At 39.3% G+C, this 16453-nt stretch overlaps 1 protein-coding gene across 1 annotated transcript in view; it reads right to left on the bottom strand.

The window, feature by feature from the left end:
* The window catches only part of LOC149254378 (aldehyde dehydrogenase family 7 member B4-like), a 245935-nt gene that overhangs the window by 152749 nt on the left and 76733 nt on the right, over nucleotides 1-16453 (bottom strand). The window contains exons 6-7 of the mRNA XM_089454764.1: nucleotides 11446-11468; nucleotides 11136-11199 (exon numbers count right to left, since the gene is read on the bottom strand). Coding sequence (XP_089310890.1) covers nucleotides 11136-11199; nucleotides 11446-11468 — 87 coding nt within the window. The remainder of the gene's footprint in view (nucleotides 1-11135; nucleotides 11200-11445; nucleotides 11469-16453) is intronic.

Below are 16453 nucleotides of genomic sequence, written 5' to 3'. Positions count from 1 at the left end.
CATACCTAGATGTTAGAATGATTACATTATTCATGTATGTTTACTAATAAGAATTTGTATTCATGTGTTTATGGATCGATTTTGAATTTTTTATTATTTGTCATATATAGATATATATATATATATTGAAAAATATGTATAGTCGAACCTAATGTCGAACCTCATTTGAACCTGATCGGAAAATTCGAATTCGAATCGAACTTAATCGTTGTCGAACTCGAATTCGAACTCGAACTGTGTGACATAGGTCCTCGCTAATAGGGAGTGTTGATTTGGGGTAGCATTGGATGTGCTCTAGCCATGAAAATTGGTGGAGAGGCTAAAACACATGAGATCTCCAAGACCCAGAAATGGTTTGGACAAATTGTACCCGGTTTGGGACATATTAAAATAATTAATATTTTTAATAAAGTTCCTAAGTCTAAACTTAGGAAAAATAAAATATTAATGGGTATTAATATAAAACTGGTTTAGAAGGTTCCAAAAGTCATGGATCAAGCCAAATCTAATCTTAGCCATTGATTAGAGATATAATCTTAGTCGTTGAAAAACCAACGAGAAAAGTATAAGAAGAGGTTTGTAAAATACACCAGAGTGATCAGTCGATCATTTTGCTAGAGTGGGGTTGCTAAGCAAAGTTGAATCAGTGATCAGTAGCAAGGGGCAGTGAGTACGAGGCAGAGAGGCAGGGACAATACTGGGAGACCAGCACAGAAGCAGAGACAGTGAGAGCAGCAGTCAGTCCAAGCTACGCAGAGCCCAATAGAGGCAACGCAGAGCCCAGAGAGACTATGTCATCCACGCAGAGGGCAAAGGGAGTGACGCAGAGGCTCCCAGAGGTTGTGCAGTGCCTCAGAGGGCTGACGCAGAGGGTCCTGGGGCTAAAGCGGGTCAGCAGGAGGCCAAAAGGGCCAATGTTGAGCTTCAGTTGTGCCGGAGAGGGTTTTGTGGGACAGGTTTTCTGAATACCTATTTCCGAAAATAGAGGAATTGTTGTCGTGTATTTTTCTCTGTCGGGTGAACCGGTTAGGCACCCAGTTCTACTCAAATAGACTGCATAATAATATAACCCTCTAAATCGCTACACCGGTTTTCCCGCATTGGGTTTTTCTGGGGACATTGGTCCAAAATAACGGTGTCACTTGTGTGCTTGTTTTCTTTCAGTTGATGATCTGTAGATGTTGTGATTGTATTGTGTTTATTTTGGTATTTAATGTATTAAATAACTTGTTCGATTTTAAACAAGTAGAAGAAATAAACCAGCAGAATACAGATTAATTTTCTAGCGGATAGATTTAGAAAATTCAACAATCAGGGACGACATATGAGGCAGAAAAAGGATGTTATTCTGAGGCAAATCGAACTCTCTGAGGAAAGTGCAGGAAGTCGAAATTTCAAGAGGTTGAATTTATCACAGTTTGACAAGGTTTGACTTGGGTTTGGTTCCTGATCAGTTTTTCATTGTTTTATATGAAAAATTCAAATTGTATATCTTGTTGAATTAGTCAAATTTCTCTACAAAAAGGTTGTTGGGTTTTCCCCTGGTTTGGGGTTTTCCCGGGATACATTTTGCGTCTCTTGTGTTTGGCTATCTCTTCATGATCCTACTGGAATTATTGTTTTACTGTTGAGATTTTCTTGTATAATTACTTAATGATAAATGTAGTAGAAGATGAATTCATTTAAGAAACATTGGAAATTTATTATCATTTAAGGAAATCTTGAAAAATCAACATGGTTTCAGAGCTTTGGTTAAAGAGAAACCAAAGGGACTTGACGTATGTTATTTGTTTTATCTTCTGAATTGACCAGAAACCCTAGAAAATCCAAGACCTTGTTCTATGGAGAATTGAAGCACCTATGATCTGTTACCACTCAAACTAGCAGGGGACCTATGGGGAATCCCTAAAGGGCAAATGCTAGACCAAGGGCAACAAATAGAGTCTTAGCCCACTGACACCTCAGCTAAGACTCCATGCTCTTTACAGACATCATCGATGGGAGGAGACCCGACAGTTAGGGAAGTCACTTATAAAGTATAGATCAATGAAGGGGTGAGTGACCCAAATGATTCCCTTTCCAGAAGAGTTTGAAGGATAGGGCTTCCTTGCTTTTTAAGCAAAGGACTTGATCTTCTAGGGAAAGGGGATGAGGATTGGAGCGTTGAGGTAGAAGTTTAAGACCTATAAATGATGTTATCAATCCCTAAAATCCTTTTCAGAACTTGGATTCTAGAATAGTCCTTGCTAAATAGGCTTTGGTAAAGAATGGGACCACACGAGGCCAAGTGGACCCAGCCTAGGTTAGGGGATGGATTTTGGCAACCAATGATGTTCTTTCCCTGGCCAAGGTGAGGGGAAAGGATCAAACAAGAATATTCTCCCAAAGATGTCAAATTGATCCTACTAGGTTCTACCCTTGGGAACACCTAGGCAAAATGCTAGTGTTGAAAGCCATGATGGATGATAGTATTTAGGTGTCGGAACATATGCTAAAGCATGCAATGGAATGTTTAGCATATCTCATCGTTTTTCCACCTCTGCATAAATATAATTGTACAAGGTGATATCTCTAGGCCCAACAATGTCTTTAATCTGCCCCAACATGATATATATTTGCTCATACATCTCCCCAATTATTGGTCGATCTAAATCTGCAAACTTGATCATGCAATAAATTGGTTTGGTGAATTACAAAACATATTTAATCTATGACCAAAAGGAATTGTCAAGAATAGTGTCCTTGGCTACATTAGCACCATCTCTATCAGTGTTAATTTCCTCCCATGATTCAGAGGTCACCATATTAGTTAAAGTGTGTCTCACCTTCACTAGCCACCTAAAGGTGAGGTAATAACTTGCAAATCTTGTTTTTGCAAGTAAAAGCAACTACAACTTGGAGTAAGTGCCATAAAAGTAGTTTACCCTTGTATGTCTTATGATAAATTTAATGAGTTGCTTCCCTCTCTTGTAAAGCTCATTAATCCATCCACATTCTTTATGCTTCGCAATATCATGCATCAAAAGGTTCAGTATGTGCACTAAGCACTCGGACCAAAAGATGTGTGGATTAGTACGCTCAATAATTTTTCCTGTTGCATTATCAGTGATCACTTGAACCATATTGTTAGGACCAACATCTTTGATTGGTTGCAATAGGAGATCTGCCATGTTTTAGGAAGTTGCACTAATGGAGGAGTCATGACATGTAATAAACACAACACCACTAGCAGAAACACCAAGAACATTTATCAAATGTTGGTTTCTAACATTTGTCCACCCATCTGTTACAATGGGTACCCCACAATCCACCCACTCATTTGTAAAACGTGTCAAATCTCTTTGAACCTTTGCTTTTTCTCTTTCTAATAACATTGATCTAGCTTTCTCATAGTTGAGGCTCTTGTATCCTTTGGGGCTTCAGTGATGGCCTTAACCATATCATGCTAACAGGGAGAGCAAAGCATATTGAATGGTGCACCGCAAGCACAAAGAAACCGGACTATCTTTCCATCCACATCAACCCTCCCAGCAACATTCAAGAAATCCCCTATTGTTCTTCTACTTCCAAAGGTTGCAAAAGTACCATGAGGAGATGAGCTACCAAATCTAGAGGTTGCACTTGATTCAGAATGAGTTCTTTGTTTCTTGTTTTTCTGTTGTACAACCTCCTCTATTTGAATGTATTTTCTTCTTTGTTCAGCTGAAACCTTTGGTAAAATTGTTATCCCCACAACACCCTTTTTGTCATCACTATCCAACACCACACAAAGATGCCCCCTTACACGAGTATATGAACCACTATATGGTTTTCCTCCATGACAACCATGAGAGCACAAAAACTTGTAGCTTCCATCACCTTTTCCACCTTCAGGTTTGGTCACATAATTCCACAAGGGTGTCAATGCAGCTTTCCCCTCTAGCATTTTAATGTTCTCTTCATCCCCTTCCTCTTCAAACCCTTCCTTCTCATCATACATTGGGTCACTCATATGGGGACCATTATCCTCTTGTTCTTCTTCCCTTCTATTCCTACTCCCCCTTGCCATCATGAAAACCAAAAGTGGAATGATACATAGAAGCCAAAAGAACACCATTTTGGAATATGAATATAGATGGACAACCTGCAATGAAATGAGCAAGAAGAAAGAATGGGAAAGAGTGGGAGAGGGATGACAAAAAATACAAACAACAATAACAGAAAAATGAGGGAGTTTGGGGTTTGCAATTACTTCTTTAGCTCTTGTAGATGGAAGCCCTTCTTTACTCCTCCAAGCTCCTCCTCCTTCACTGCTCCTAGCTCCTCCTTCACTCCTCCAAGCTCTCCTCGAGCCTCTCTTCTCCTCTTTTTCTACTCTCTTCTTCAAGCTCTCTTCTCCTCTCTTCTCCAATCTCTCCAAAAATACAAGAGTGAGGAAATGAGAGGGGAAATGAGCTTTATCCCCATCTATCATTTCCCTAACTCAACCTAAACCCACCCCCAACTCAAGTTAGATAATAAATAAATAAATAAAATGAGTTATTTGGGTCGGTCGCGCAGAACCGCCCGTTGGGCATCAAACCCACTTGGGATCCGTATAGATCCTTGACCGATCCGTCATGGATCCGCTATTCGGAAATATGGAATCGCAGATCAGGCCGGCACGATTCCAAAATTCTAGGAACCCTATTTTCCGACGTGATCCACAGTTCTAGATTTCCAAACTGCAGATCCGGCGACGGATCCCCCACAGATCCGTATGGGACACGAATCCCAGGTTAGATCCGGGGGGGAGGCGTTTCATGCGACATTGACGAGGCAGCATAGACAAAGGCAGTGACAGAAGTTGAAGTGACAGTTAGTAGTGGATAGCAGCTTTAAGTGATAGCAGTCGCAATATATGTGGCAGCAGGTGAAGCAATGGCAGTCGCAGCAAAAGTCGTAGCGGAAAGGACCATTAGATAATGACAATGTGGAATTACAGAAGCAAGGGTAGTTGCAGTGACAACTGTCAATTGTACTTGGGCCATTTTCTTTGGTACAGGAGCCCATCCTTCAAGGAGCATTTGTTTCCTTCCAGCTTGCTGGTAAAACCCCTTGGGAGTCTTGTACTTCCTTCCAGACTTGTCTAGTAAATTGTTGTATGTAAATTCATACATAACAGAGCTTGATTAAAGCCAAATCTTTTGTATTGTCTCTTTGTTGGTTCCTATTTTCTTTTGATGTGATGATTATCTGAATGCTCTGAACGATTTAATGACTAACTCACCAAGTGTAAAAATAAAGGAGATCCTGACTCACCCCCCTCTTAGTATTTTCCAACGCACACCACTAATTCTCCACCATTTATTTGATTTCCTCGAGCCCTTCAGATTTTCCTCTTCGAAAAACTTGATATACTCTTGAAGCAATCGTATATTTGGATTCAAGTTACTCATCATGAATGGCCTGCAGATGAAAGCATATAGTTTCCACAAGTCCGCCTTCAAATGCCTTGCCAGTTCTTCGAAATTAGGTTTCCTTCGTCTAAATCGTGGAGGAAAGGCATGAACAAGAATCCTCATGTCCTGTCGATCGTAGCCAAAGGAATTTTGACCAAAGGATTCAACTACCTCAGTTCTTCACTCACGAAAAAACATGTGAGAATTCGATACCAACAACATTCCTGAACATGGGGGTTCACCTAAACAACGTCATGAACTTGTATACCAACATTCTCGGTCGACAAAAGAAATTCTTTCATGACATGGGCTAATAATGTCTTCGTAACTGCCTCCACTGAACTCCATTCCTCGGAATCGATGTTGGAACCGTTGTCCACACACAGAATCCCAACTGGTGTAAGGATCTCAATAGAATTAAATCCAAAGCTTCCCTATCTCCTTCCTGACCTGCTTTGTCCTCTTCCGAAGGCCTTTGGCCATCCTCTAAGGTTGCGACCCCTTGGCCTTAGACTTTTGTTCATTCTTTAATCTATGGTTAGGGCATTAACCCTTCTTCTTAAACTTGGCCAGAAATCCAGCCCTTGATGAACAAACATGCTAAGGCACTCCAATGGTTGCTCTTTTGTCAAGGCTTTGATACCATGTTGATTTTTCTACAATAATACACAATAGAAACTGATCTTCTAATCTAATAATTACTTTCTAATGATTTTCAATTACTTTATCTTGTGCCACATATATCATTAAGCAATTATACACAAAAAAATCTTAACAGTAATGTAGTGAAACAGTAAGATCAAAAAAGAATAGCCATGCACAATAGAGAAAACAAATTTTCCCTGAGAAATGCAAACTTGGGAGAAGACCCAACAACTCTTCTTCTAAGAGAAATTGTTCCTCAACAAGGTTTACAATAAATTGTATAGAAATCTGTGCCAAAAACCAAGTCCAAACATTAGTCATTTCATCATTTTTCTACCCCCACGAGTGTCTTCTATAGAAGAGATATGATGTGAGTGAGTGATCAAATGAAGTGTCACAATATGTCTATATATACAAGTCGAATGGGTGTATTTACCCCAAGGGACACACCCTTTCATGGTGGAACCAACTAGTCACTTTTTAGCCTACATGAAACCCAGTTAATAAAATTTATTTTATTTTTTATTTCGATAATTATTTTAAGCCAACTCAGGAGGCCTCTTGGCATGCAAGAATACCTCCTGATGATGGATAAAAATCAACATTGTTGGTAGCTCGCAGGAGGCCAGAAACTTAGAGGGACAACCCACAGTGAGAAGGAAGGGTAGGGGGTTGTTGTTTTGAGGATGGGACACCGGGTCGCAACAAAAGGGAAGGTCGCAAGTCTATTGAGTGTTATCTGCAGCTAGAAGAGTGTATACTAAGGGGCTTGTGTGAGGGTCGTGAGCTACAAGAAGTAGTCACAGCAGGACAGACCTGTAAAGAGGGAAGATTGTAGGGGGACCAAGTGTTTAAGGAGGGCTAGGAAGCCCTAAGGTGCTATAGCAAGGTGGTTGTGTGGAAAATCTATTAAAGGAGAAGTTGAACTGAGTGATTATGGGTAGTGAGGGCTTGAAGGGTTTAGCCTCAACCCAAGGATTTCTTACTTGTATTTTTGGGCGTTTTCAGGGATTGTAAAGGGCCACTACCCTAGGTATGGGAGCCCTTGGATTTCTTGTTAAAGGTCTTATAAGAAATTAATTTTAGCAATAAATTTCACCATTGTGTGCTTGATCTAATTGTTGGTGTATTTTCCATTGTGCAAATTATTTAAAAGTATGGCATTTTAGTCTGTTTATCGTTTCCAGCTAAAATATAGACCAAAAATTGGGTGCATGGATTTCTAACATGGTATCGGAGCACTTTGAAGAGCATTTGCGCCAGATTTGTTCACAAGTGGCAGCGCTAAGAGGAAGCTAAGTTGTTTTGTTGTTGAAGGATTGACAGTTGGTCTCTTGGATTTATGGGTAAAAAATCAATGGACAAGATGGTTTTTGGCTTGAGAATTGAAAACCGATTGGATTGGATTTCCAATTACAATTCGTGGAAGGAGAGAATCAAGCTAGTCTTGTTGGTGATCTGTGGGAGTATGTTGACACCAAGATCACTATGCCAACTAACAAGGCAAAGTTGTTTGAAGTTGTATTCCAGGATGGAAAGGTAATTCTCAGATCAGTTGATCTAACTCTAACCAAAGGGTGGTTCTTGGAGTTAGTGAGAGTGGTTCGTATAAACTAAAGGGAAATCCTATTAACCAAGCAAAAAGGAATTTGGTTTTAGAGACTCAAAGGGAGTCAGGTTTCAGAGGGAGTTGATAGATTTAGAGGGAGAGTCAGCAACCCCAGAAGAGTGTGTCTTTAAATGGAAGAAAGGAGTCTTCCAAAACTGACAAGAAGGTGTCATGGTCTGGCTTAAAGGCCATGCAAGATAAGAAGAAGCAGGAGGCTTCTAGTAGCAAGGGAACTTCCAAGAAGGGTTCAACTCTTATAGCAAGTTTTTCTTTAGTGATGGAAGAAGAAGCTTATGATGAGTGTTGGAGCACAACTGTGGAAGAGGATTGTGTTCCAATGTGGGAAATAGAGAGACTTCCAGGGTATGGAAGTACCTCCATCGCTAAGAGGGAGGGTTGAAATTTGGTAGCATCGAGAGGTACTCTCACGTCCCCTTGGTGTTGGGTATGTGAGAGGAAAACGCTCACAAAAGTGATTGTATAAGTTTATGAGCAAGTGATGGGGCTTTGTACCCATAGACCCATCATATAGATCAATTGTATTCTGATGACCCATAGTATTCTGATAACCCATGGTATAGACACATGGTATTGCTGCACACTTCAAGGAAAAGTATAAATTAGACGCCAATGGAGAGGCTTGAGATCAATTATGGAGAGTAGAATAATGGATGTTTCTTCTTGAGTGGGGTTTTGATTTGCTGAGGAAACTGCAGACCTGCAAAGGAGCGGCAGGGTAACTCTTGAAGGATGTGAGTAAATTGGTTCATGTGGCAAATCTATTAAGACAGATCCTGGAGGTCGTTAGGCTATTCTAAAGGCAAGGAAGGAAAGGCTGCAAGGAGGAAGGGAGAAGTTGAGGGCATTAAAGGCAGCCATTCCCTAGGAAGGGTCGGACCTATGGGAATCTACCATCCAAAGGCTAAAGGACAAGGCATTGAAGGTAGAGGAAGCTAGCTTCTTCCCTTGATTGCGGTTTGAGGGGCAAAATTGCAATCAAGGGAAGAAGGAATTGTGCCCTGAGGAGGGTCGGTTGACTAAAGAGGGAGTCATGTAGGGCCTGAGCTCTAGAAAGAGGGTAAGTTGTGTTTTTTTGGTAGCTGGCAAGAGGTCTATAGCTTAGAGGAACAATGCACAGTAAAAAGGAAGGGTTGGGGGTTGTTGAGTGCTATCTGCAACCAAAAAAGTACAGACCGAGGGACCTATGTGAGGGTCGTGGGCTACAGGAGGTAGTCACAGCAGAAAAAACATGTAAAGAGGGAAGATTGCAGGTGGACCGAGTGTTTAAGGAGGGTTGGGAAGCCCTAAGGTGCTACAACAAGGTGGTTGTGTGGACAGTCCATTAAAGGAGAAGTTGGACTGAGTGATTTTGGGCAGTGAGGGCTTGAAGGATTTAGCCTCAACCCAAGGATTTTGTACTTGTGTTTTTGGGCATTTTCAAGGATTGTAAAGGGCCACTATCCCTGGTACGGGAGCCCTTGGATTTCTTGTTAAAGGACTTATAAGAAATTAATTTTGGCAATTAAATTTCAATGTTATGTGCTTGATCTAATTGTTGGTGTATTTTCTGCTGTGCAAGTTGTTTTAAAGTTAGGCATTTCAGTGTGTTTATGTTTTCCAACTAAAACATGGACCAGACCTGGGGTGCTTGGATTTCTAGTAGTATCTACACTATTTTGTATTTGCCATTGGCATCCCCACCATAGCAGTAGTGACTCAATATCTATGTAATGCATTTTGATTTTGATGATTTCATGAGAAAGCTATAGTTTATGGTTCCAACACTTTTTGTGTTTGTCGTTTTATCATCACTAATGTAGTAATAGTTTTATGATCAAATTTGCATCATCATCATGTAAATGTTTTAGTTTTTTAATTTTAAGAAAAATTGAATATTTTTATTCTTCATTTTTGTATGCGCAATTCACTAATTTGTTATATTTTTTAATATGTAACATGTCCTATTTCTAGGGTCATCATATCTCATGTCAAATACTCATATTTCTATGTCCTTCGTGTCTCGTGTCATCGTGTCAAATGACTTAGGTTGTAATCTAATCCAGGTCAATGGAATAGCGATTTTGGACTCTGCATGATCCTATATATTGTATTGTAAATGATGAACTTGATTGATGATAAAAAGTTAAAGGTGCAGCTCTAAACATTTTGTTGGTTTTACTCGTTGAGGGTTTCCAAGATAAATCTCTAAATACTATGTGTGATTGTCATCGTTTAATTGTTTGTTTATAAAGGATCTATGTATGCATTGCTTACTGTAAAAACTTACACTCTCAATTGTCTAAGTTGAACCCAATTGACATAAATGAAGACAATGTTGTAAGTTCCTTGAATTAATCCAATTGTTATAAAAAAATATTGAAAACTCACATTTGAAGGAAGATGAAGATCGAAATCAAGTCTAGGAATATATTCTGACTTCAACTTCCAAATCAACCTAGAGGTCAATGACTATTTATCCCTCAAGTTATTATAGACTTAAGTTGCAAGATAATGTTTTAAATAAGAAAACATTCATCCAAATGGGTTGACCAGCATTGTCGAGATCAAAGAATTATCTGAAGTTGGTTGGCCTACATATTATAATAATAATACTCAATTTGAAAAACAGGGGTTTTACACATGCCGAGGTCAAATGTACATTACTACCTAATGGTTGAGGAAGCAACTATGAAACCCCCAACTAATCAGGACCTCCTATTCAAGACTTCCCCATGATAAGCTCTTTAATTACTAACTCCTATACAGCTTATCAGGTGATGTATAACTTTAAGTAGATCGCAACTTTATCTACCATATGGGTTTTAATTACAATGCCAATAAGATAACTGTCACTAAACAATAAAACAAACAAAGATCAAATGTGACATCACATCAAAATTTGAGCTAACAAAAATCCTTTCCGAGTAGAGATAAGAGAGTTTCTTTGTAATTGATGATCATAAAAATTAAACATACATTATCCCTGCATAGGAAGCGACATCTAAGGGGTGCTTAACAATGATCAATTCAACAGATTCATTATCAATGAAATGTTTAGCTAACATTGCCATTTGCTGGTAGCTATTCCATGTAAATAGGTTGGGCCTCAATTTTTTATTGAAAATAAGAATATCCACATTGTTGCAGCTGGCATATGCTTCATTTCCAATCTTAATAATCTCTTAGGAACCAGGAACTTTTCCTTCACCAGTAGGTTGATACTTGGGTCACAATTCAATAGCATCAGAAATATCCTCCATGATAACAGCTCTAGAAATTGAACATGTTAACAGGAGAACTACCATCTCAATTCAATCTGAAACATATTAAGTATTTGCAGTTCAAAATTTAATGCTCTCAAATTTTTTCATCTGTTACTTGCATCACTACCAGATTGCTTCAACTAAAATTTGCAAGTCATCCTCTTAAGGTATCTCTTCCAAAGAGTTAGTGGCACATACCAAGTACAGCACATGGAAAGTTGAATGCAGTAATTACTCCGACTATGCCAAGAGGATTCCAAACCTTTCAAGAGCCAAACAAATAGTTGATAGAAGTTAGAACTATTAAAATGACCCAACACTACTATAAGAAGTTCTAACCAAGAGTTTCACAATAAGCTCTCACTCCCAAAAGCTAAATGCTTGCAGTAAGTTTTCCCAAGATATATGCCAATAGAAATATTCTTCCCCTTGGCACACCAAAAACGTACTTGGAAGAAATGATAACCCTACAACTAAAAGCTGCAATGTGGTTTAAGTCATAGCATACCTCCATCATCATATGATTGGGCCCTGCATAATCATTCAGAAATACAAATTCATCAGAGACCAGTACATGTACATAACTAGAAATACAAATTCATCAGAGACCAGTAAGTGTGCACAACTAAAAGTTATATTCACGAGGCCTGAGAGAAATTTCAGTTTACCAGCAAATACAACAAGGATTCACCAAAAAATAATTTGAAACAGTTCTTATCAAGGAACATGCAATGGAGTGATAACAGAATTGCAAGAACATTAATACACAGCTCTAACATTTCGAAAAGGTTAATTTGTCACAGCCCACTTCCAAGTGGATGGAAATCAGCCGATCCATTGACTATGGCTTTAAAAACCTTCAGAAGATGTTTTTTATTCAATTAAAACATTAAATGGAGTTATATGATATTTTAAACTCTAACCCACATGTACGTCACTGTCTGTGGCTCAACATACAATTTTAAAACAGGTGGTCCTTAGCGCAAGCACTGTATAAGTCTATAAAACAGTTATATAGATCTAAAGTTAGGAAAATCATTGGACTGTTTTGGATGGGTGAACTAATAGGATGCCCGTTATTAAACTCACGAAGGTATGAATGCTACCTCAGAAAAAACTTTCCCTCTTTCTCTCCAAAGCCTTCAATAGGAGAGCTGTCTATTCCTCTTCCAGCTGTACTACTGCAAGGTCAACCAGTATATTGCAACAGAGCCCCATCTAGTAGATTATACACTAAATTATAACCTTAGGCAAGTTCCTAGGACTTTCTCGCAGTCAACAACTTTAGAGATGATTCCTGGAAAATTTCACACATCATGTATTGTTCTTGTAACTATAAAGCAAAAGAATTTTTTCAGCACATGCTGTAAAGCTAATCGACTTGGGGCTAATTTGTCTAATTTTCTCTTTTTGACCCTTTCATAGCACTTTTAAAACTGCAGTTAAACAGAGGCACAATTTCTAGCCTAGAAATCCCTCTCAATTTGGGGGTCATCCTTTTGATTCATTCTGTCTATGCCACTGATGACTGCTACAGCTTTAATTCATTCTGTTCTATGCCACTGGTGACTACTACACTTATAGATATTATTGTAAGTAATCCTTTCCTGTACAAACATTGAAATGTTATCTGTTGCTTCCTTGACTGCAAATGATTTATAATGGTATTGTAAAAGGTGACAGCTTTAATTTTCTCCTGGCTTATGGTAAGGAGAGTGGCCAGCAGCTACCACAGAGCCAGACAGTCACAGGTCCATCAAGAATTGTCCCTTGACCCAGCCTCCAAGTCAAGACAGGACTGGGACTGGGAGGAAGTCTAGAGTTTACCAATGGGCGTCAACTCAATATTCGATGTTATGAATGTAAATAATTAATAATTAATAGTTAATAATGATTAGTATACTGAATATGCATGTCTCTAAAGGACATGACCTTTCATGAAAGGGCACATGACCAGGTATATATGTGGTCCCTCATGTTGATTTTTCCAGTACAGTAGATACAAGTACTTTAATTCTGAAACTTGATAATTACTTCCAATGATGTAGGTAATTATTTTGCTCTTTCAATGTATCATTAAGAAATTATACATTCAGAAATTCAACAATAGAGACAAAAGAGCAATAGAGATCACAATGCACAAAGTTTTTACCTTGGGCAAAACCCACTAAGCAGGAAAAAACCCAGACAATCTTTTCCTTAGAGAATTAATGCAACAAGAGATACATCAAAGTCAAACTAACCAGCAAGATGACAACCATAAGATGCCTCAAGATGCCAAGCCAAAACTTCACCAAATCACTTTAAGAAACCTCTCCTCAAACTCGCACTAGGTCTGCACTAGGGCCAAATTTCGGCCTCTCCTTTATCTGAGAATTCGGACCTTTGACAGGACTCTACCACAGAAATTCAGACCTGCAATACACAAGTGCAAGGGCAGCAGAAGATCACATGTGCGAGTAGACTGACTCTTCAATTTGGCTTCTTCTTCTTCGACCTCCTTCGCTATGTTGGATCAGAAATACACTTGAAGATGAGATGCGAATTATGCTTGGAGTGGAGACAAGTGGTCTCTATATATACACACTGGAAGGGGTCAAATAGGTGCCTCTTGGATAGGGCCGACTTCATCACTAGGAGGCCGACTTGGGCATCTTGTGGTGTCTAGAATACAAATTCAAATTTTCATTTTCCCACTCTTGATAAGGACATGAAGAACATGCCTTATAAAATTTTCTTTTGAATATAAAACAATAAATATTTTCTCTCTTGCAAGCACAAAGAACATACTTCAAATAATTTTTCTTTTGCAAATAGAATTTATATTTTGTTATTACACATATAAATTAATATTATGAAGACCAACCATAGCTACAAAATTCAATACTCATTTGTAACTATATCATCTCATATCTTCTGTACATTCAACATTCTTTATATAAATATATTATCTGTCCTATAATGGATATTGTTCAAATATTTTGAATATTTTGTTGCATATATGAACCCTGTTCGTTATATTGGTATCAGAGTTGTGTTCTCTGATCCTAGCCCATAGTTGCGAGGGAGCACCCCCCCCCCCCCCCGAACCCGCTCCCGAATCGCGCTCCGAGCGGGAGCGAGCGCTCCCGAAAAAAAAAAAATTGCGCTCCCTGCCATTTTCGGGAGCGTTGTAGGGAGCGGTCGCTCCCGGAGCGTTTCGACGGGGCCAGGAGCGATCCAGCGGGAAAAAAAAATCCGCGGACGCCAAAAAAAATCCAATTTTAAAAAATTTTTTTTTGTTTTAAAAGCCCAATGGGCCTAAAAAAATTTCATTATCACTTCATTGAGCAAGAGCAAGAGCAAAGGAGCAAGGAGCAAGCCTGCAGAGGTAAGTAACTTAGTAATTTAGTTAGTTTAGTTAGTTTAATTTAGTTAGGTAGTAATTTAGTTTATTGAGTTTAAAAATCATGAATTTAAATTAAATTAATTAATTCCAATAAATTAAATTAATTTGCAGATTCAAGAATCAAAACCCTACAAACATCAAACACCATGGACCTGGCTATATTTCTTGGCATTTTCCTCTTCCTGGTCCCTTTTATGGTTATTATGGTGCTGGAGAGTAGGAAACGGAGGGGCCAAACTGAAGAGGGGGATGAAGAAGCTGGAGAAAGTCAAATTGGTGAAAACCCGGTGAGGAGGAGCTGGAGGAGGGTGAACATGACCCTCAAAAAACTAAACAAGACCAAACTCCATTGTGGAAATATGTTAACAGGGCTGAAACAGGGAGAGGGGGTGGAACCACTAAATTTCATTGCCCCCATTGCAACATTGATTACACAGGTTCATACACCCGTGCTAGAAGACACCTCTGCGGGAAAAGGCCATGGGATGGAGACAAACAAATAGGAATCAAAACTTGTACAGCGGTGTCAGCAGCGGATAGAGCCAAATACATAAGGGAAGAGGAGGAAGCCCAATACAGATCAAAAAAATCAAGGGGTTTCTTTGAACCAAGCTCACAATCACAAAGAACTCCTTCAGCATCCTCCCAAGGCAGTGGATATGGAGGCATAGGGTCATCATCTTTAAGGCGTAGAACCATATCAGATTTCCTTGATGAGGGTTGTAGGAATGATGTGGATTCAAAGGTTTACAGGTTTCTCTATGCATGTGGGATACCATTCAATGTTCTTCCTTCACCTTATTGGCACGAAATGGTTTCTTCCATAAATGATGCCCCTAAAGGATACAAGAGCCCTGGGTATGACAAGGCAAGAACCGTTGGCCTTGATCATGAAAAAGCAAAAATATCACATTCTTTGAATAGAATGACAAGTTCTTGGACTGACCATGGGGTGTCCATTGTATCTGATGGATGGACAAATGTAAAAGGCAAGCCATTGATAAGTGTTCTCGTTGTGTCTGTTAGTGGCCCCATCTTTCTAACTGCACATGATTACTCAAACAAGTTCAAGACCGCCATCAACATTGCAGAAGCATACCCTGAAACAATTGAGAGTATTGGCCCATACAATGTCATCCAAGTCATCACTGATAATGCTCCTAATTGTAAGGCAGCGGGAGCAATTATTGAGGATAAATACCCCAACATGTTTTGGTCTGGATGTTTGGTTCACACATTGAACCTTTTATTGCATGATATTGTCAAGAACAAAAATGAACAATACCAATGGATTGGTGATTTGTACAAGAAAGGCAAACAAATGATAAAATTTATTACAAATCATAGCAATACCCATGGCCTTTTCCATAGTCACTCGAGATTGGAGTTGTTGAAGATTGCGAAGACCAGATTTGATAGCTATTACCTCACCTTCAAGCGCCTTTTGAAGGTAAGAGAGGCATTGGCTAGCATGGTATCAAGTCCACATTGGCAGGTATTAAAGGAAAGGGCTACAAATGTAGCTGACATGGGAGGTTTTGAAATGGTGGAGGAGGCCGCTCTTGATGGTCAGTTTTGGACAAGTGTGAGGAAAGTATTGGATTTCACCAAGCCCATTCATCACATGATTCGGTTTGCAGATACAGACAAACCAGTGATTGGCGAGGTGTATGAGCAGATGGATACCATGTTGGGGGAAATAAAAGATATTGTTCATAACAGAGATCCCAACTTGTACAAACGGATTCATGATTGTGTGTGTGAACGGTGGAATAGACTTAATCTTCCACTACATTGCTTGGCGTATATCTTTACGCCAAAATACTACTCTACATCTTGGTTGGGCCAACCTGCAGCAGGGGGTGGGGTTAGGACCAAACCCCATTTAGATCCAGAGGTAACTAAAGGATATTTGGAAGCATTAGAAAAGTTGGTACCTGACAGGGAGGAATGTGCAGATGTGCGCCTTGAAATAGGCAGATACTTCGGTGGCACTGGTTTGTATGGTAACTTCCATGCAATGAACGACAGAGATAGATTTGATACTCTCACATGATGGGAAACATATGGCGGCCACGGACTTTTGCCAAAATTGGCAAAAAAAGTTCTTTCACAGATTGAAAATACT

The sequence above is a fragment of the Pinus tabuliformis genome, chromosome 7, assembly GCF_031772625.1.
Source record: "Pinus tabuliformis cultivar Carrire ecotype Pingquan chromosome 7, CPIR1, whole genome shotgun sequence".
Taxonomy (NCBI): Eukaryota; Viridiplantae; Streptophyta; class Pinopsida; order Pinales; family Pinaceae; genus Pinus; species Pinus tabuliformis.
The sequence above is the reverse complement of the archived record's forward strand: the minus strand, read 5'-3'. Positions and strand labels throughout refer to the sequence as shown.